Genomic DNA, 21,697 nt, shown 5'->3' with positions numbered 1-21,697 from the left:
GTATCCTGCGAAATCCCAACCCTCATCTTAGGCGACTTTAACCCTTTACAATCCAATTTTGGATTCAGGGTTTCCTAGGGGGCTTTCTCTTTCTGCCAGAATTCAATGGTGCCATCTGCTGGCTAGAGCCAGTACTGCAGTATGGGACATACTGAAGAGGCCTCCGACAACAGAGCGGCCAGTAATCTACAGTAAGAATACCCTGCCGGATGTCTTCCAACATCAGAGCTGTACAGCCTGCAATCAGAATGTCTTTAGACGTCAGACAGTGGATTGGAAAGGGTTAACATCCCCACCAATGACCCCGTCTGCCTCTCAGCTTCTATCGCTCACCTTTTCCCTTGGTGTCTCACAGCTTCCCCCACTCACAGAAATGGCAATACTCTTGATTTGGTCTTCCTCAGTCTCTGCTCTGCTTTCCACTTCGCTATCTCCCCTCTCCCGCTCTCAGACCATAACCTCCTGTCTTTCTCTGTCAAGCTTCCTAAAATCTCTCCAGACCCTCCTACCCACCGTACATACAGGAACCTTCAGGCCGTTTACACCCAAAACATTGCCCAGCCCTCCACTATGCCAAATAAGTCTACTTCACCTCTCTCGTCTCCTCACTATCTCACAACCCTAAATGACTCTTTGACACTTTTCACTCCCTTCTCAACCCTAAACTCTTCCCCCCCGCCCCCATTGCTGTTGGGGTCCCCCAGGGCTCGGTCCTCGGGCCCCCTCCTCTTCTCCATCAACACAGCCCCTTTAATTCAAACCTCCTAATCCTGCCTCCAAGACTTCTCCAGAGCAGCACCAGTCCTCTGGAACGCGCTATCCCAAACTATCCGGGCAATCCCTAACACACAAAACTTCATACGTGCTCTAAAAATGCACCTCTTCAGGGAGACATACCATATCTCCTAAACCAAACCCCTCTGTACTCCGCCTGACAACATGCTCCCTGACCTACTGACTGCAATCCCTGCTAGCTACAACCAACCGCCCCTGCAGTCATACCGATTCAGACATGGCTTAAGTCTCACCATTGCCTATGTGTATAGCATCCCACACTCTACACCTCACCATACTGCGCACATCTCCAGCCCCTTTACCTTCTGTATCACCCCATTACTTGTAGTATGTAAGCTCGTTGGAGCAGGACCCTCACCCCTACTGTTTCTGTCAATTGATTACTATGTAACAGTGATTTTTGTATCTTTGTTTCTTGTCTCTGTTCTCCCCTGTTTTGTAAGCGCTGCGGAATATGTTGGCGCTGTATAAATAAAGATTATTATTATTTTGCACTGTTGGTGATGTTCTTGCTGTCCTTATAAAACCTCCATTGAACATTCATAAAGTACTGAAGTTTTAATTTACTAATCCCAAGATGCCAGCTCTGACAATATCTAACTTTAACACTTTGTACCTCTAGAAAGTAATTTAGGACCCACCACAACAGTGTTCACGAATTATCCACTTGCTGCCAAATGAAGAACATGAAGAGATGATATAAAACCTTGTCTTCTGGCTTCTATCACATCTGCAGATGATTTTAGGCCTAGAACATGGTGTCTGTTGTTGTTTACATGTGTTTTCTATCATCTGTCAGTAATAGTAAACACAGCTGTTATCATATGTGATAATGAGATCTCCATCTTCACATTCGGCACCCCAGTTAAACTTGCAGGAAAAGTGCCCCATACAGTTAACTCAAATCTGTCATTCTAAAAGAATTATTTCTGTGATCACAATTTTGCTGCCTTTCGGCCTCCTCTAAAGTCATGAAATGAGTGCAATTTACATACAGAAATCTGTAATATGGTACCTATAGAAATCAGTGTGCACATGCTGTACTTTAACATCCCTTCCATTTTATATAGAGGCACACAGAGGTTCTATTTCTTACTGACTGCAGTGTAGCAGTCTTGTGCTCCAACATATGATGTATTACGGTTGTAAAAAATAGACACTTCCATAGTGTAGCATATACCAAATAGTAAAATGAGATACAAAAGTGCTCACCTGGCTGGGCTGTGCAAACCAGGCACAACACCAGATAATAGCATGTATCAGCTGCTGCCTCCCTTGAACGGACTGGCAGGATGACTGGGAATAAGGGTTAAACAGACAGGTTTCTTGGGCACTGAAGTAATTACCGTATTTTTCGCTTTATAAGACGCACCAAGTTTTTAGAGGAGGAAAATAGGAAAACATTATTTTGAACTCCCCTAGACCAGGCAGGAAGGGAGGTATTACAGGAGGAATAAAGAGCAGTAATACCGCCCCGGAATGAAGTATATATCACTAGGTCAGCCTGCATTCAGGATCCAGGGACAGCTCAGTGTAAATGTAATGGTGATCTTACGGTATTACTTGCCACCCAGCTTTCCAGGAGCCCTGAATGCCATGCTTGACTAGTTATAAAATGTGATTGTTCTCAGCAAGAGAAACGACGTAATCTTGTAGATATGATACCTTTTAATGGCTAACAAAAATACATGATGTAATAATAGCGAGCTTTCGTACCAACGCAGGGTACTTCTTCCGGCTTAAATGGATTGGATCTGAAGAGGCATGCATATTTATACACACTTATAACATACATACTTATGACAAGGCACAGATATGGATGTGATTGGTTCGCACTTAAAAGGAATTCTGCAAACCAGAAAACAAACTTTTTTTGTCTAGGCACTGATAGCGGAGTGAAAGTTTTATGGTCTCTAAATTACTGTTGGAGGGGGGGGAAAAGGTCAACAGGCTCGAATTGTTATAAGAGATACACAAACATTTTTAGCTAAATACTGATAAGGGAGTGAAAGTTTATGGTCCCTGAATTACTGTTGATGGGGGTCTTATCTGTGCAATCAAGTCTCACACTTCCCATTCACGCATAAATCCTGGGGAATAATTTAACCCAGTATTCAGCGTGTCAAAGGTTGTTATCAATTTATACTCCCAAATTCTTCTGTGGTTTTGTGACTTGAAACCACCCTTCAATATCAAAACTCTCATATCTCCTATGTCATGTCCGTGGTTAGAGAAGTGTTCGGCCACAGGTAATTCTCTTCTTCTGTGTTCAATCGTGTGGCGATGAGATCTCATCCTGGCTTTGAGTTTCTGTCCTGTTTCTCCAACATAAAGACCCCCAACAGGACATTTACTGCACATGATCAGGTACACAACATTGGACGAGGAACATGTGAATGTCCCCTGGATCTTATAGTCCTGCTGTGTGTTGGGGATCCGTATCCTGTCCGCAGTCAGTACATGTGAGCAGGTCTTACAGCTCCTTACATTACAGGGATAAGTTCCTTTTTGTGTGTCAGAGGGTAATGCACTCCTGATTATAAAGTTCCTCAAGTTAGGAGGTTGCCTGTAACACAGAAGCGGAGGGTCCGGGAATATGGTTTTCAGACGGTCATCCTTGTGCAGGGTATGGTGGAGTTTTCTTGCGGTTTTCCTTAGTACCTCTAGTTGCGGATTGTAGGTCACTACTAGAGGCACACGATTGTTTCTTTCCTTCTCCTTGTATTGGAGTAGTTGACTTCTGGGTATCCTGGTGGCTCTGGTGATTTGGTCATCAATTGAGGTGGGATGGTAGCCCTGATTTATAAATGTTCTTTTAAGATGGTACAAATGTTCCTCTCTGTCTGTTGGGTTGGAGCAGATCCGGTTGTATCTGATGGCCTGGCTGTAGACAATGGACTTTTTGATGTGTTTAGGATGGAAACTGTCCCATCTGAGGTATGTGGGCCGATCAATCGGTTTTCGGTACAGGGATGTCTGTATTGAGTTATTTGAAATCTTTATGGTGGTGTCCAAAAAGTTGATTTCTGTATGCGAGTAGTTTAATGTCAGGTTTATGGTGGGGTGGAATGCATTGAATCTTTCATGGAATTTTATTAATTCTTGTTCGGTGTTGGTCCAGATGATCATGATGTCATCAATGTAGTGGAAGTAGGCCAATGGTTTGCTGGGGCAAGAGGCCAGAAAATCACTCTCCAGTTTTGCCATAAAAAGGTTGGCATATTGCGGTGCCATTTTACTGCCCATGGCAGTCCCTGTGAGTTGCAGGAATTTCTCTTTGCCAAAGGAGAAATAATTGTGTGTGAGAATGAATCTTGTGAGTTGTAGCACTTTTAAGCCGGAAGAAGTACCCTGCGTTGGTACGAAAGCTCGCTATTATTACATCATGTATTTTTGTTAGCCATTAAAAGGTATCATATCTACAAGATTACGTCGTTTCTCTTGCTGAGAACAATCACATTTTGCTCTACTGGCTAACACGGTACCAGATCTTTGTTTTCATTATGACTAGTTATAACGATGTATGTGGTATAAATGCTTGCTTAAGGCCGCCTGCAGACGACCCGGTCGGATACCGCTGTGAGAATCCTCGCAGTGGGACCAGTCCCGAGCCCCTGCAGGGACCAGCGTGGCACTCACCTCTCCCACGGCTCTGGCTCTTTGATGTGCCGGCGCATGCGCAAAGCGGAGCCGGCGGCCGGGGAATGACATTTCTGTGCGGGGCTCTACAAGCCCCGCACAGAAATAGAGCGTGCCGCGATTTGTTTTCCCCGCAGACAAATTGCAGCCGTCTGCCTAGGATTGCATTTTCTAATGCAATCCTATGGCAGCGGCTACGGGCGGAAATTCTGCAGGAAATCCCACCGTGGAATTTCTGCCCGTGTGCAGGGGGCCTAACTCTGCAGTTGGCATTCAGGTTTCTAGACGAGCTGAGTGACAATGTAATGATGATTCCATTAATTGTCACCCAACTTTTCAGGAACCTTGCATGGCACGTCTGATTATGGTGAGGTATGGGGTATACATTTCAGCACAACTAGGCACCAATCAACTGTACCTATGGCTGGCTCTCCCCCCTGCAATGTAGCCAGGAGCTCTGTGATAATGAGTGGAGGAGAGCTGTCCGTACCTACACCTGATTAGTGGGGTGAGGGAGCAGCAGCAGTTCCCTCCATCTCACTAATCAGAACTTCTACGGGTGGCTGCTATGGAGCTGACCTGCGATCCTTATCACACAGCAGGGGAGAAGAGTCGCCCATAGGAACAGCTGAGTGCTGGAGGGAACTGCTGCTACTACCAATCAGCTGTTAGTACGCCCCCCCCCCACCTGCTATGTATGTGGTCCTGGCTTGCAGATGTGTGAAAAGGACTTACGAATTTTGTCACGTTTGCTTTAAAGGATGAACTGACTCTCTCCCCCCAAAGTACATCTTATAAAGCGAAAAATACAGTCCATGAAGAACCTGATGAAGGCTCCAGTTCAGCACTGAATTTTCTACTTCTCCCTCTGGACTGCTCTTTCCTCTGTATCAGCAGCCTCCCTGGCTGTTTAACCCTTATTCATTCCCATATGGGGGTGCTGAGAGCAGGTCCTGGGGCAATCGGCTGATCACCGCGAGCCCCACATCCTCAAAGGGGTTGTGCATCTTGGCACAACCTATTTAATCAAGAATGGTCCAAACAGAAGGGTAACATGTCCAACTTTTTCCCTTGGGAATGTTTCTGGAAATGTTTTCTGTGTTAACTGGAGGGGAAAAAAATCAGAAGGGAGAGCGGACTCTTCAGACACTAGCCTAACATAAGATCTAATATGTGGCACATCTTGAAGACTTTGGGCTGCCGACAAGCTACTGAAGGGTTACAGTTTAGCACTAGCACAGTAGGCATCTGCTTTACCACCTAATCTAGACATCTGGCCTAAATCACAATTCCCATACACTATATTTGTTGTTTGTTGCTCTTCTTGCATGTGCCATCTGGTTGTGTTTTCAGTTCATCAACATGTACACCAAAACATTCTAAAATGTTATGATTTGTCTTCACTTCTATAACTTGGAATTATTGCAATCGAATCCATGTTGGTTAAACAAAATTATTTTAATTAAAAAAATACTAAAACAAATGCATTGCTGACATCATAGCTTCACCTTATGGGAACATATCATTCATTTGACATATTTGCTTACACAATAATACATGATGAGTATTTTCTAGGCAAACCGAATTTTCTGACATTCTTTCTATGCAAATGCGTCATTGTGGCAAATTCTCCATTTTATGGGTATTATACATGAACATGTATCCTCAGGTATTTTGTAATAAAGCTTGTTGAATAACAAAATATTTACAAAAGACAGTATTAAAAGTTTCACTTATAGCCCCTTTTGCTATACTCAGATTACCCACATGTAGATCAGCCTAGGCAAGGCCCAAAACAACAGCAGAGAACAATTTGCTTAGCATGAGTATTTTTGGTCCCTGTATTTTTTAAATGATTCATTGTGTATGTATATAATTATTATTATTATTATTATTATTATTATATACTTCAACCAGCTATGATATGAAATTATTGCTTTGTATTTCATTTTAAAAATGTTCTAAAAAGTAACCCAGTTCAGTGTGTGGGTCCAGTTTTCTATGGTTTCTTACTGTTGGGAGCAGTTATCACTGGGGTGACTTCTTGTATAAAATGTTATGCGCTACTGCAGATTAAATGGAAGGTATCACTTATATATTCTTATATTAATTAAAACCAGGCCGTGGTTATTGGCTGATTGTAGATTTTCTTTATACTATCCTCTGTACAAGTCTATGGGGGCTGCCATCTGGTCTGAGCTGCAGAGATATGCTTACAGCAGCATTTACAGGAAAGTTTTACAGCACCCTCATGGGCCATTCACACAATGGACAGGAACTGACTCATTCACCTCTATGGGAGACTGTCCTAAGCATGTTCTGTCACCTGCACATAGGTAATTTTAAAGGAGTGGGAGTAGATAAGCTGTGACCACCACCAGGGGTATAACTATAGGGGGTGCAGATGGTTGAGTCGCACCCAAGCCTAGGAGTCTTAAACCCCCTGGCGTTGCGGTATCCCGCGGCAGATCTCCGCTGCAGGAGCCGCCGCTGAATCTCCGCCGGTCAGCCTAATCTGACAGATAGGCTGACCGCGGAGAATCGGGGCAATTCGTAGCATGCTGCGAATTGCTGGCCGCGAGCGGAGAATCGCAATGATTCTCCGCTCGTGGACAGTGTGCCAGCGCTTTCCAAAGCAGTGCTATGGGAAGCTTCAGAGGGCGTAATTCGCTGGCGGTTTACCGCCGCCGAAATCATGCCCGTGGACAGGCACCTGTAGAGTACCCATAAAGTCTCTCTTCCCCATATTGCAAATCAATACTATCAATGAAGCTTTGTAGTTTGGGGTCCAGTTCCAGACTTTGCACTAGGGCTCAGCAGCTTCAAGTTACGCTTCTGACCACCATCTATTATGAATGGGATCCTATGTTATTTATATATAGGTGTTACCTTTTAGTGTAATCCTGCCTGTGATGATACGAAGATGACTACTGAAAAGTTTTCTCCACAAAACAGGAAGTGTCATACTATTATTAGGCTTAGTATGCACAAAGTAGAGCTTTATGGTTTTTTTAATATAGTTTATGACACTGAAAATTTTAAAAAAAAATCACCCCAAAATACGTTTAACATAAAAGCTTGATTAACACACTGGCTCATCTTCTGATAACACATTCCCTTTAAAATTAGTTACAATACTGAAAACAGTGGTCTGGTGGGCCCCATAGGCAAGAGCCTCCCTGGAAACGGCTGTCAATTAGAAAATATTGAGGGGTTCCAATCAAAGGACCTGAATGGATTGTCCTAACCCACAGTTTGCATCTGAACTGTGTGGATGTGGCCTTTCTATTATTCCACTCCCTTTAGGGTCATTCCTTAAAAGTCAAGCAAAAACTGCACCAAACCCACTTTTTGTGAATTCGGGTCAATTCTGACCTTTTTTTGTTTGTATAGTAATGATGCTTTTTTGCAAGGCACTTCATTGCTTCGGCAGTACATCTGCATAGTTCACATTCAACATTCGCTAAGCCTCTAATAAGTTCTTAGTTCCTTTCGAGAACAATAAGCCTCTTATATGGTTTAACAAATTGACAAATGGAAATAACATTCTCCGAATACTGCACAGTTTGTCTCCAGTACATCCTACATTACCTCAAGTATGGCTTTCACAGTGCACAGAAACGTGCTAGAGAATACTTTTCAATAAGAAAATGAACATAAATGATAATGTATAGTTACAGCCACTAGTTTAGTGACAGCATTCAAAGTAACACATGGAACAGCATAAAAAATAATACAAATAGAAAAATGGCTAAGCACCATATAGGAGGGTCGTATGTGACCATAACCTGTAAAACACAACTCTCCACCTCCAGGACATATAATGCTCACTGTGACCAAGATACGTTCATACTGTACATATTCCCTTCGTGTAAACATGACAAGTGTATAGTCTATATTTATGTGATCTCATGCTTTCTCATTTAACCTTGTATACAATGTAATGTAGTTAAAGGGACAGTATCATTAAAGCACAGAAAGTGTCTTGTATGTAACACAACTCTAACATTGCTTCCTCTTATCTCTTAGCTAGTGTAAAGAGAAACCATTGATAAATATAGATATAAGTTTCATAGTTATGGCTGCTGATCTCTCCTCCTACATTGTCTCTACTCTTAGGGCTTATTCCGACGTCTGTATATCGGATGGGTTTTCACACGCAGCCGATATACGCTGTCCATCTCTGCAGGGGGAGGAGGTGGGTCGGGTCAGGAGCAGTGCGCTGAGCTCCCGCCCCCTCTCCGCCCCTCACCACTGTTTGCAATGGGAGGGGTGGAAATAAGTTCCGCCCCCTCCCGCTGCAAATAGTGGTAAGGGGCGGGGAGAGGGGGCGGGAGCTCAGTGCACCCAGCCAATACAGGCACGTCGGAATAAGCCCTGGCTCCCCACAGCTGATATCTCTGGGTGCTTTAGAAGGTAGAGGTCAGGCAACCAACTGACTAAGGCCGGCTTCACATGGATGTAAGTGCAATTGTGCGCATCTTAGCGCAATGTTTTTGTGTTTTGAACAAGGCACACATATTGGCGTATTTTACAGCACTTTTCCTGCCTGCAGATCACGTTTATCTGCGCGCGACGAACAAGCGCACCGAGTGAAATGACTAATTAGTTCTTGGTGTGTACTTTTTTCAGCGCAATTACGCAGTATTTTACGCATTTCCATGCATATTGCAAGCATTTGCGCACCCACCACCACTGACTTCTGTGGGGATTTTGGTGTGCAAATACACAGGAAAACAGAGCATGTTGTATATTTTCTTGCATGGCCAAAATGTGCACGCAAAATACACGCATGTAAACGAACCCACTGAAATCAATGGGTACTATTCACTGCATATGGTGCATGCAAATTTCATGCATGCATATAAGTTCGTGTGAAGTCGCCTAAGGGGAGGACTTCAATTTCAGAAGATATCCATTTGGGAAACTTCCTTTAAGCGACAACTGCTGTGGATGCAAATATTTTTAACTTAAAAGTGTGTTCCCATTCTAGCACAGAAGTTAAAGGGGTTCTACTTACTTATTCCTCCCCAGGCAGCCTTCTTACCGCACCTTCTCCTGTCCAATCTTCTCCTGGCTCCTCCAATCCCCCGGATCACCTCCCCTTCAGCCAACAGGATCCTCTTTTTCTTCCTGTGATGAAGCGTACATTGGTGATTTTCTCCTTCCTGCAGTACAATGTACGCTGCGTCACTACTGACGTAGCGTTCACTGCCTGGTGGGAAATACTGAATCCTGTCCTGGGCTATTGCCACAGCTGCGCATGCGCAGTGTCTCGCCGTGAGTGTTCATATACCATTGCCGCAAGACACTGCGCATGCGCAGTCGCGGCAGTAGCCCGACATAGGATTCAGCATTTCCCACTAGGCAGTGAACGCTACATCACTAGTAATGTAGCATACGCTGTCCTGCATGAAGCAGAAAGCTAGCAATGGACGCTTCATCAGAGGAAGAAGAGGATCCGGCGGCTGGAGGTGATCTGACCCTGGGACTGGTGGAGCCAGGAGAAATTCGGGGAGGAGAAAATGTGGTGAGACGACTGCTTGAGGAGGAATAGGTAAGTATTGATTTTTTTTTCTAATGACAAATCCCCTTTAAGCAAGTTTGTTGACTTCCGGTATCACTAAGTATTGAAAAGGAAGACCTCCCTATTTTTTATATTGGCTTGTAATGGTGGGGGGCTGATGAGTACTTATGGGATTGTCCCTGGAGGGAAAACACATAAAATAACAAACAAGTAATAATATTAAACATAAGTTAAAATACACATTGCAGTTTGCACAAAATCTGCAATCTAGTGTTAAAGGTTGTAAATGATAAAGTTCTTTCAACTGCATTCCCCTGTTGCACTTAGTCTTCAGTGCATGGTCCAGAGACAAGGAAGACATTGTCCAATGCCATTTCTCCATTTTTCCCCTTCCCACGTTCAGATTCAAATATAATCTGCAAAGAGATACAAAGAACACAAGGAGTTACTATGCGTGCCCTATAGGGAGTGTTTATAGGCAATACATCAGTGGTTTTTCATGGGCTCATCTTGAAATTCAAAACTGTATCCTAGTATGATATGACCTTCTTTTGTCAATCCATTTTCACTCATGTACTTTAGTCGCTGTTAGTTGGCCTAGCTAAATGAGAATTCCCTTCCTTGTCTAAAAGAAATTCCATTTAACACACACATTGGGGGGAGAGGGGGCAAATTTATTAAACAACTCAGCAAGTCCTATTTGCACAAACAATTGCAACTTTTTGATTTTTGTGCCCCACTCGCCACTTTTCTAAAAGTGTGCCAGGCAAGTTTAAAGTCGGAGCCTGTTGGATTTACTATAATTTATGCAAGAAACTTGTGAAAACTATAGTGATAAATCTCTGCCAACTCATATCTGGAGTAGATTTCACATCCTGGTGCACGGACTGGCCAGACATGCGCAAAACTAATTAAGAGGTCTGCGCCTCTTTTTAAGGTCTTATGCACACGAATGCATGTGCGCTGCATATTACGCATGGGTTCACATGGAGAGGAATTGATGCAGAATTTCCGTGCGGACCCTCCATATGGAAATTCTGCTGCAGTTACAGTAGCAGCAAAGTCGACGAGTTTTTCAAAATTTCGTCATACAAAACCCGTGCAGAAACTGACTTGCGACGTGGAATTCAAATCTGCAACTTGCCAATTATCTCACTGTCACCGCTGCGGAATTCCATGACTCTCAGGGAGGGTGTGAATTCTGCAAAGGAATTTGCGATGAAACCCGCAGTAAATGGTACGGGATTGGAGGCAGGCATTCCGTGGCTGATCTGCAGTGGAATATCCGTTGTGGACATTCCACTGGAAATCAGCCTCGTGTAGACCAAGCCTTACAGATATAAATATGGCTACATCAAAAAGATAAAATTAGTTACCAGGCACTAAAAGGTATACAGGAGCTGTAACAGAGACTACTGTAAACAGTGTTTTAATATTGTTGTATTCCATCGGTAATATGTGATTACTATTGTATTACATGACTTTGTCTTAATTTCAATAAAAACTAATGATGAAAAGAGTTTATTTAGCTTACGTCACAGTGGAACCAAGACAAGCCTTGGGTACAACATATTGTGTGCAGAACATGTACAGAGCACCTGCAACAATGGTGGAACGGGACAAGAAAGTGCATGAAGTTTGCATTACCAATGGCGTGGCATGAGCAGAGCAACCATAGCGATGACTGTTACTTTTGTTTGGTGAAAATAAATTACATCAATGGGAAAAACCGGGGTAAGTGGACATATCCGGATTAAGCCTTGTACCATCTTCAGAAGATATACCTGTCCCAACATGTAGCAGCCTTCCAGAGCTCTCCGAAGAAACAGATAAACTGGCTGGGCAGAAAGCTATGCTGAGCAACATGAAGGACCTTCATCGGATGAATCAAGTTTCAAATAGAAATGGAAAATGACCTCATTAGAGACCTAAATCTTCCAAAGAAAGCGTCTGAGTTGTTACTTCCCCAGCTGGGAGGAAAAAGTTTACTGTTATCGAGGGCAAAAATCACAGTATATGCTCACTGCATTTTGTACAGTTGGTTACAACAGGAGTATCAAGTTGCATTATCTGCACCGTCATTTTGAGCGATTTCCATTGTGTCTTGATGATGTCTGCGAAGAACAGGGGGAACAATGTCACCAAGAAATAAGGATCATGGAAGAACGGTACCGTGGTCGATGGGATACACATATGACTGCAGACTACTTTTGGAGCATCCATTGCGAATGTCCAGGAACATCACATTGTAGGAAATCACAGAAACAAGGGCTCGGTGATATGTCCCAATGAAGAAACTTCTGTTCGTAGTTCTAAGCTTCATGGAATATATCCTTGCAATACCATATATTTTTAAATAATAGAGTTATTAATAGTTAATGGTTGTATAATATTGATATAAAATAGTTTGCAGTGAAAAGGAGACCTGATGGGCAAAAATGAATGCCATTTTCAGAATCTATGGCCCAGAAATATCCAAAAACTGTTCCACATCTTAGGCACCAAAAGTTGTATTCCCTGGTGTAATCATTCACAACAATCATTGGATCATGTAAATAACGTCCAGTGTAAACATTCCCAATGATGGAACGATGAACGAGAATTTGTTCGCTTCTCACTCGTTTTATGCAGGTAGGATTGAGCTTCTGTTTGTTCTATAATGAATAATATTAGAAGACACCTTGAAATTCCATGACCTCAGCCTGCAGCCTTGATGACTGATTGTTCTCATTGTTGTTGCATACATCACTTTTTCTATATCGAAGGCTGAATTCAAATGCTGCTATGTAGGTTGATGCCTATATATTACCTGTACCACACATCCCTACTGTACAATTAGTTTGTGTGGGTTTTAGGAGGTAGGTTTCCAATAAAATGTAACCATAAACTCCTTCCCTAGTGTAGGCACTCAGTTGCTTTTATGAGGGGCGTTCATTAAAGGGGTTGTCCCGCGGCAGCAAGTGGGTCTATACACTTCTGTATGGCCATATTAATGCACTTTGTAATGCACATTGTGCATTAATTATGAGCCATACAGAAGTTATAAGAAGTTTTTCACTTACCTGTTCCGTTGCTAGCGTCCTCGTTTCCATGGAGCCCGTCTAATTTTCGGCGTCTAATGGCCAAATTAGACGCGCTTGCGCAGTCCGGGTCTTCTTCTTTCCTCAATGGGGCCGCTCGTGTTGGATGCCGGCTCCGTGTAGCTCCGCCCCGTCACGTGCCGATTCCAGCCAATCAGGAGGCTGGAATCGGCAATGGACCGCACAGAAGCTCTGCGGTCCACCGAGGGAGAAGATCCCGGCGGCCATCTTCAGCAGGTAAGTAAGAAGTCACCGGAGCGCGGGAATTCAGGTAAGCACTCTCCGGTGTTCTTTTTTAACCCCTGCATCGGGGTTGTCTCGCGCCGAACGGGGGGGGGGGTTTGAAGAAAAAAAAAAAAACGTTTCGGCGCGGGACAGCCCCTTTAAAGATTTCCACTGACCCACTTCTATTTATGCTGAAGCTGCACATGTTTGATGATACAAGTCTCTATAGGTTACAAGCCAATTTGCAACCCTGAACTGATAATGGTCTTTCTATTAGGGGGTGCTGAAGTAGTGCGAGGTCTGATAATGGACACAGTGGAATATAGAGCAGTCATCAAGTTCCTTTACTTGAAAGGCCGCACAGTAAGGGAGACGTTCAATGAGATAGAAGAGGTTTATGGGGAGGATTCCCCATCATATGATGTAGTCAAGAACTGGCATTGTCAATTCAACTGTGGTCGGACTTCAGTGAAAACGGCTCCAATTCCCGGGTGACCCCACTCCGCTATCAATGAACACACCATCCAGCAAGTGAAGGCTGCCATTTTGGAAACCGCCCCATAACCATTCGCGGCCTAGACCAAAATGTCAAGATTAGTGTGGGGTCGATGGAAAATATCATCCAAGACCATCTTCTTATGCATAAGTTATCCGCTTGCTGGGTTCCCCGGCTGCTCACACCTTTCAAGAAGCAGGAACAAGTCGAATGCTCCCAGGCTCTTTTGATGATTTGCCCTGGGAACCAGGAGGAGCTTTTCAACAGACTGATCACACAGGTTGACTCCTAGGTCCATCACTATGGTCCATAGACCAAAGTCCAGTCGATGCACCCACTCGTCAGGCCATTCAACACTTTTGGTCACACTAACCCCCACCTTAATGATGGTCACACTGCTGAGACAATATAACATTTTTGAGAATTACAATGTGTTCATATAAATTGGAATTGCTGTGGATTTTCTGTAGTGGAATTAGCTGCAAGAAATCTGCAGCATTTACAGTACAAGCATCATGGATGAGATTTTAAGAAGTCCTGTCCACATGCCGAAGAGAAAATCCGTAGTGTAAATTGAAGTGCACTGTGGATTTTAAACCGGCAGTGTGTCAATTTTAGTTTCACTACTGATTTCACTCCTTTAACCCTTTACAATCCACCGTCTGACGTCTAAAGACATTCTGATTGAAGGCTGTACAGCTTCAATGTCGGAAGACATCCAACAGGGTATTCTTACTGTATATTACTGACTACTCTGTTGTTAAAGGCCTCTCTAGCATGTCCCATACCGCAATACTGGCTCTAGCCAGCAGATGGCACCATTGTATAATGGCAGAAAGAGAAAACCCTCTAGGAAACCCTGAATTCAAAATTGGATTTGCAAAGGGTTAAATGAGGGGATGTAATCTGGGTGATTCTCTTCAGAATCTGCAGCATTTGCTGTCGATTTTGTGTGAATTTGCTGCTATGGATTTGCTGCTTTTTCTGTAACATGTGAACATACCCCATATCTTTGGGAGTGCCATGGTTCACTGCTGGGCTATACCCTTCAGAGTCTATTATGGTACCACCTGCGTCCATGCCAGGCAGACCAGTGCTACCATGGTGTACTGATGTATGAATGGGAATACTGAAAAAAGTTTGGTACTGTGTTAGCCAATAGAGCAATATATAATTGTTCCCAGCAAGAGAAACCAAGTAATCTTGTAGATATGATACCTTTTAACCTCAGTATAGTCTCCAAAATGTCTGTTATTGCAAGTCTTTTCTTTGACACAAAGATTGAGTGTAACATAACAGTGTTGGATAGTTCTATTGGTCAGTGCCTGCGCTTCTCTGAAATTGTGTTTAATCTTGAAATCTAATAAAACATGTACACTATGCACATCTGCCCAGAGTTTATATTTCCTCCCTGTGCTTGTGCGGACTCCGGTTTCCTCAAAAGACATACTGATAGGTTAATTAGATTCATATGTACGTACATGTTTGAGAGAAACAAGGATGAAAGTGAGGGATTATTATCTGTGTAGTGCTCTGTAGACTATATTGATTTTACTCATTAATATAGCACATACATCACTTGCTATAGCGTTTTGTCACCATTGGGGCTCACAATCTAAGTTCACCTATTAGTATGCTCTTGGAGTGTGGCAGGAAACCCATGCAAACACAAGGAGAACATATAAACTCCATGCAGATGTTGGCCTTGGTCAGGCTTGAACCCAAGACCCCAGCGCTGCAAGGCAAACCACTGAGCCACTATAGTGCAAAGTGATTCATCTTTTATGCATTTCTTGCTATCAAAGAAATATGTTTTTGTTTGGATGTGTCTATTTTACTTAACTGTATGTGTAGGTGTATTTTTTATGTTTAAACTGGAATACAACAATCAAAAAAGCAGGTTATTGTGCAAGAACTAGGGCACAGGGAGGCCTGGCAGTACTTAACACAGAGCACACTATTCTACATTATATGTAATTACTTAATAATTTGCTGCTTACTTCCTGGAGATCTCCTCTAGCCTGAAGACAGCTAGTTCAGCAGCTGGAAATCCCAGCAATCGACTATTGTTACTACTGCATGGAAAGTGCCGTATTATATGCCGGCCATTCAATGAATGGCTGTCTGTATAGTACATAAACGGTTTGGGAAGGTCCCAAGCAGAGCACTCCCTCATGATACTCATATGCCCTAATAAGTCATATGGATTGGGGTTGTCTTTATGAGACACCACTTTTAAACAGCAGGAAATGTATGTTATATGTGCCTTATTAGTCTTTACTATATACAGAAGTTTCAGGAACTACTCTCTTTACCTCTCTGGAAGATCTGCTACGTGTCTCCGGTATTTCAATTCTTGCTATCCTCCATCCGTCATCTTTACTTCTGTTCTCCTCCCAGATGGGATTGCTATTTTCATTCACATACACCCGTAGTTTGCCAAACTTTTCTCCAACAAGTCGATAAGTAAAAATTAGACAGGTCTTCCTGCTTGTGCGTAGATTTGTCAGTGGGAGCCTCAGACGACCAACAGCCTTCTTGTGACCAACATGGGAAGGAACTGACAGATAAAACCCAGTACCTGATCGAGAGAAAGAAGGGACTTTACCATATTAGTTGCTGAAAAAAGTTCTGCAAAACTGATTTTCAAGTTAGGTTAAGTATAGGCTGATGTGTGCAAGTAGTTACAGGAGTGTATGAATCGCAAGCGTCAGATACCAAGGTGAAACTAGAAGAAATCGATATACAAATGCACGCACAAATATTAGGACTAGTTTACATCTGTTCTAAGGGGTTCCGTTTTATGGCTGAATAGATCCGTTTTATGGGGGCACCGAACAGACCCCACATAAAAATAAAATTAGTTGATACTCTTTTTTTATTTCAATGAGACTTTAACTCTATCCATCACTGTGCCATACATGTAGTGTGGTGATCTCCAAAACACAGCAACTTGACTCACAAGGTCAACAGTGGGGATCAGCTATGACTGACAACCCTCACCACCCTCAACAAGGGGTTGTTTAAACCAGTGTTTCTTGACTCCAGTCCTCAGCGCCCCACCAGCAGTTCATGTTTTCAGGATATCCTATAGAGATATAAGCGACATCTGTGGCAATGTCTAAGGCACCAACAATAATTACATCACATATGCAACCCTGAGGAAAACCTTAAAACATGACCTGTTGGGGGGAAGGTGGTTAGGACTGGAGTTGAGAAACAGTTGTTTAAACCTTTTCTTGCCATGATTAACCGTGTCATGGCATTATGATTACTAGGGCTTAAGGCTATGTTCATATCTGCTATTTTTCCGTCAAAATGACAACTTGGCGGCACCTAAAAAGACCTCATTATAAGTCATGGAGTGTGTCAGCTGCCGGTGGTGTCTGTCATACAACAGATTTAGCAAATCGTTGTGACTTTTGTTATAAACTGAAGTTAAAATGCAATTGTGAACGTAGCCTAAGGGCAGCGAGATCTACTGCGGAAATTCAGAAGCATTTCTGGCCTGTGTTGAGCTGGCCTTAGGTATGTCTCAACAGACCAGGAGGTTTTGTGCTGGTATGAAGTTATACGTGCAATGAAAATGAATTATTTCAACATTTAATTAGTGTTTTTTTGTGGTCTGTGTAGCTTTCGTATGTCTTAATAAATGCCTGAGATTATATATTCTCATGCAGGAACACAGTCAATGTGCCTAATCCAGAATGGGATCCAGGTCAGGACTCCAGCCTTGACCTAGATGTGTTCCTGGTCTGGAATGGGAGGGAGAGGCCCTTTTCAATATTATCGGTATGTCCACTTTAAACTAAAATGACATTGGCCTGAAATTCACTGCTGAGGTAGATGACTTGGTACTTACTTTCTTGGATGCACAATCCAAGATGGGAGATAATCTATCTTTGCCTTTTAAATACCCTAGGCAATAATGCATTTTTCCTTTAGCAAGCCTCTACTACAACTCTCTGAAACATGTTGGGTTGGCACAGTATGCATGCATTTGTTTATGGTATTGTAAGTGTCTTCTGTGTTGCATGATTGATGTTTATTGCATATGTGCAGCACTGAAAGAGTTAACTGTCTGGTATGTGAGATGTCTGTCTGGAAATGTATCTTTTGTTTGTCATGTGACCTTGTGATATGCATGTAGATGCAAGGTGCATGCTTGGGGCTGTCTGTTCTGGGCTTGCAAGAGAGAGGAATGTTGAGAGTTCTACAAGAGAGCCACACAGGCACCTTCAGCCATGTGTAGCCCAGAATGGAAGAGGCTGAGACATAACCAAAGCCTACCCTGGGCCGACTTCACCTAGGAGATGCCAGTGTCACCCTTGGACATGGAAAGAGAGAGAGAGAGAGAATGAGGAGCCGCCATGCAGCGCACCCTTCTTTTCCAAATGTGAGTGTTGACTGGTAGAGAGTTGGAGAGAAGAAAGAGTGTTGCTGGGATCAGGACCCACAGATAACAGGACTGTGGTTTCTCCGGTCCACCTATGAACCCTCCCTGTCACACCACTTTGAGGTTTTCACTGTTTTTCCTGCTGGCGTGTATGACCAAGTTATTGCAAGTAAATGAGCTTCACCGACCATTCCAAATTTGGCTCAGAAAGTTAAAAGTGTATACTGTTTTATTTCCAACATCAACTGGATTCACCGCACATGATGAAACGGTGGCGTCACGTGTGACAAAAAGGACTAAGGTAATCCATCAGTAGGTTTCCCTGTTTTCATAGCCTGCTCTTGGCCCCTTGGACGTGTCCCTGGTTACCCTCTGGGTGGGAGGCGGTAGAGCCACTGTGACAAGGCCCAATCTCTACCCCGCTGTCTCCTAGGTTGGGCCCGCTCCTTGGACGCTGCACATGTTTTAATATACATTAGCATTACACGTTGGTGATTTGCTTGGCCCCTGTTCAGGGTGGGTGCTCTGCTACTTATGACCAGTTTAGATTCTAGGGTCAAAAATATAGGCTATATCGATTAGTGCCTTTTTTTCCCTACAGTCAATGTGACAATTTCCAATGAAATCCATTCCAGAGGATTGCAGATGGTTTGAGTATTTAATGTTTCTGAATTACATCATGTGGTTGAAAACCAATTATTCATGTTGTTCTACCCCTCCAATGCTGCTTTGCTTTGATACCTGTGTGTGTTTCCCTTTCTTGATAGTTATGGTACAGCCAATCATGTATGCATTGGTAGAAGAATTACTTTTGTATCTTTTATGTTGGTATAATATTGTATTTCAGGTATTAAATAGACATGTTCCTGGGAAATGTATTGACTAATTGAGGGCCTGTATATTTTTGGGTAACTATTATTGATGAATTGATTTCTAGCAAGTAGAAGCCTCTGGGAGTAAATCAGACTGGAATCAGATTCTATCAGCGCTACACATCAGTCATCAGTGATTGACACAAGAGAAGGGATTTACTGGAAAAATGATTAGGGATCTGCTACAGGAAGACAAAGTAGTGCCTGTATAACCGGTTTCCTTGAAATAAGACCTACCCCAAAAATAAGCCCTAGCATGATCTTTAAGGATTTTTGAGGATGTAGCATGATTTTTCAGGATTTTTGAGGTTGCTTGAAATATAATCCCAACTCCACAAATAAGTAGCACTACTCATTTCTGTATAATTTGTTTATACAAATGTTAGAGACATAGGGTAATGGGTAATGAAATCCCACCCCTACCCCATATGGGAATCCCCAGCTCCTGCTCATCACCCATTTCCCATCCCTTGTTTGCTAACTTTGTGATACCTGGAGAAGATGAGCTCAGTGCAGGATCACATCACTCATGGAAAAGGGGTTATGTGTCCAGTATCAGCTTGTGCCCACACAGGGGCATCTAAGCATGCACATCCTTTTCCGCATTGAAAAGTAGAAATAATATAGTACAAGATGCTTAGAGGCTAAAGGAGATCTTAAAGGGGTTTTATCCGAATAACAGGTTATCTCCTCCCCACAGGATAGGAGATAACTTGCTGATCGGTGGGGGACATACCGCGGAGACCCCTGCCGATTTCAAGAACAGGACTCCCATGTTCCGTTCTCCTGTCACTGCGAGAATTGCTTCTTCCCCAGCAGTGACTTCACTCTGAATGGAGCACTGGCTGAGCATGCGCAGTGAGCCCTCCGTTCACTTTCAGTGGGACTGCCGGGACACCTGAGCAGCACCCGCTCAGGTATTTCCGTCACTCCCATTGAAATGAGACAATCAGCAAGTTATCTCCTATCCTGTGGACTGAAAGGGGGAGAGTGGTATATCTAATCCCTCGCCACTTCCTATGTGAATAGCTGACTTTTTTTATTTAAAAGTGTCATCTTCATTCAGATCTACTTCAGCCCATAAATGCCTCGTGGTTTTTTAATTTTTTTGCGTTTCCATTACATTTGGATCGTATTTGGATGCTGGGCTGCTAGAGAATTAATATGATGACACAAATGCTGAAAAGAGTGAGCAGGAAGGTTATAATCGGATTCATTTACCATTGGAGACATGGTTGGCTATAGTGCGGTACCATCTAGGCCTCACACTCAGTAGCTTTCTATAACCTGTTATATACTGTTACATTTGGCGTTACAAATACTAACCTTACATATACTTCCATTGAAAAATGACAATTAATTGGTATCATGCTTTTACTGGTCTTATATGGTCCAAGAGAGATGTATGCTAAAAGGTAAGAACTCATCTTTCCCAGGTTATGATTAAACTACCTGGTATTAGTGTTAGGACTAGAGATGAGCGAGCGTACTCGGATAAGCACTACTCGCTCGAGTAATTGGCTTTATCCGAGTATCGCTGTGCTCGGGTCTAAAGATTCGGGTGCCGCTGCGGCTGACAGGTGAGTCGCAGCGGGGAGCAGGGGAGAGCGGGTGGGAGAGAAGGAGAGAAAGATCTTACCTCCGTTCCTCCCCGCTCTCCCCTGCAGCTCCCCGCTCCGTGCCGGCACCCGAATCTTTAGACCCGAGCACAGCGATACTCGGATAAAGCCAATTACTCGAGTGAGTAGTGCTTATCCGAGTACGCTCGCTCATCTCTAGTTAGGACCCATCCAAAAGCATGGTTACCTGGACGCTGGTGGATGGGCCAACATACTTTGATCAAGCTATGTACTGTTAACCTTGCATTTTTTAATGTGGCTAGTATTTGTATTCCAGTTATGTATTTCTATGATAAAAAATGTATTTGAGTGCTGTTGCCATGTGTTTCTGCTTGTACTGTCTCCACTGTCAGACGCAACAGGCCATAATACACTGAATGACAACAATACACCGAATGACCACTTTATTAGAGACACCTGCCCATTCACGATGGGAGCTTCCCTGTATGGAAATTAGAGAAGTGACCTTGGAGTGCAGAATCATAAATTCAAATGAACAAGTTTTCTGTGGATCAGTTTCAGCGTGAATCCACATTAGAGTGGGAAAACTCGATCAAAGCGTTCTAAGTGACTTAAAACGAGGAATGGTTATTGATCCTAGACTAGTTGCAGGCAGTATTTCAAAAACTGCCAACCTTGTGGAGTTTTCTCATACAATGCTATTGATAGTATACTTTGACTGGTGTGATCAAGAAAAAACATCCAGTTAAAGGGATCATGTGGATGTAAACAACTCATCAATGAAAGGGGTCAGAGGAGTATGGCAAGAATTGTTCTAACGAACAGGCAATGGACAGTCAAGAAAACAGTAGACCACCAGTTTGAGTGCCATTACTGCCTAAGAGAATGTATGCCACAATGAATTGCTGCAGTTCTGAAGGCCAAAGGAGATCCAATGTGCTACTCGATGGGTGTCTCTAATAAAGTGGCCGTTCAGGGAATGTTGTAGCAAAACTAAGCAGGACATCTAGAAATCACTTTTATTGAAAAATAACACTCATAAGTTACAATAATGAAATTACCTGTCACCTGCCACATGCAGTCTTAT

At 43.1% G+C, this 21,697-nt stretch overlaps 1 protein-coding gene across 4 annotated transcripts in view; it reads right to left on the bottom strand.

Annotated features, from left to right (window-relative positions):
- Positions 1–5,873: 5,873 nt before the first annotated feature.
- Positions 5,874–21,697, bottom strand: part of EGFL6 (EGF like domain multiple 6) — a 105,618-nt gene continuing 89,794 nt past the window's right edge. For all 4 annotated transcript variants that reach the window (XM_066578070.1, XM_066578085.1, XM_066578077.1 and 1 more), the window contains 2 exons: positions 16,078–16,343; positions 5,874–10,377 (listed from right to left, as the gene is read on the bottom strand). In XM_066578070.1, coding sequence (XP_066434167.1) covers positions 10,285–10,377; positions 16,078–16,343 — 359 coding nt within the window. In that variant the 3' untranslated portion in view covers positions 5,874–10,284. The remainder of the gene's footprint in view (positions 10,378–16,077; positions 16,344–21,697) is intronic.

The sequence above is a fragment of the Eleutherodactylus coqui genome, chromosome 1, assembly GCF_035609145.1.
Source record: "Eleutherodactylus coqui strain aEleCoq1 chromosome 1, aEleCoq1.hap1, whole genome shotgun sequence".
NCBI classification, from domain to species: Eukaryota; Metazoa; Chordata; class Amphibia; order Anura; family Eleutherodactylidae; genus Eleutherodactylus; species Eleutherodactylus coqui.
Note: the sequence above shows the minus strand (reverse complement) of the source record. Positions and strands in the feature narration are given on the sequence as shown.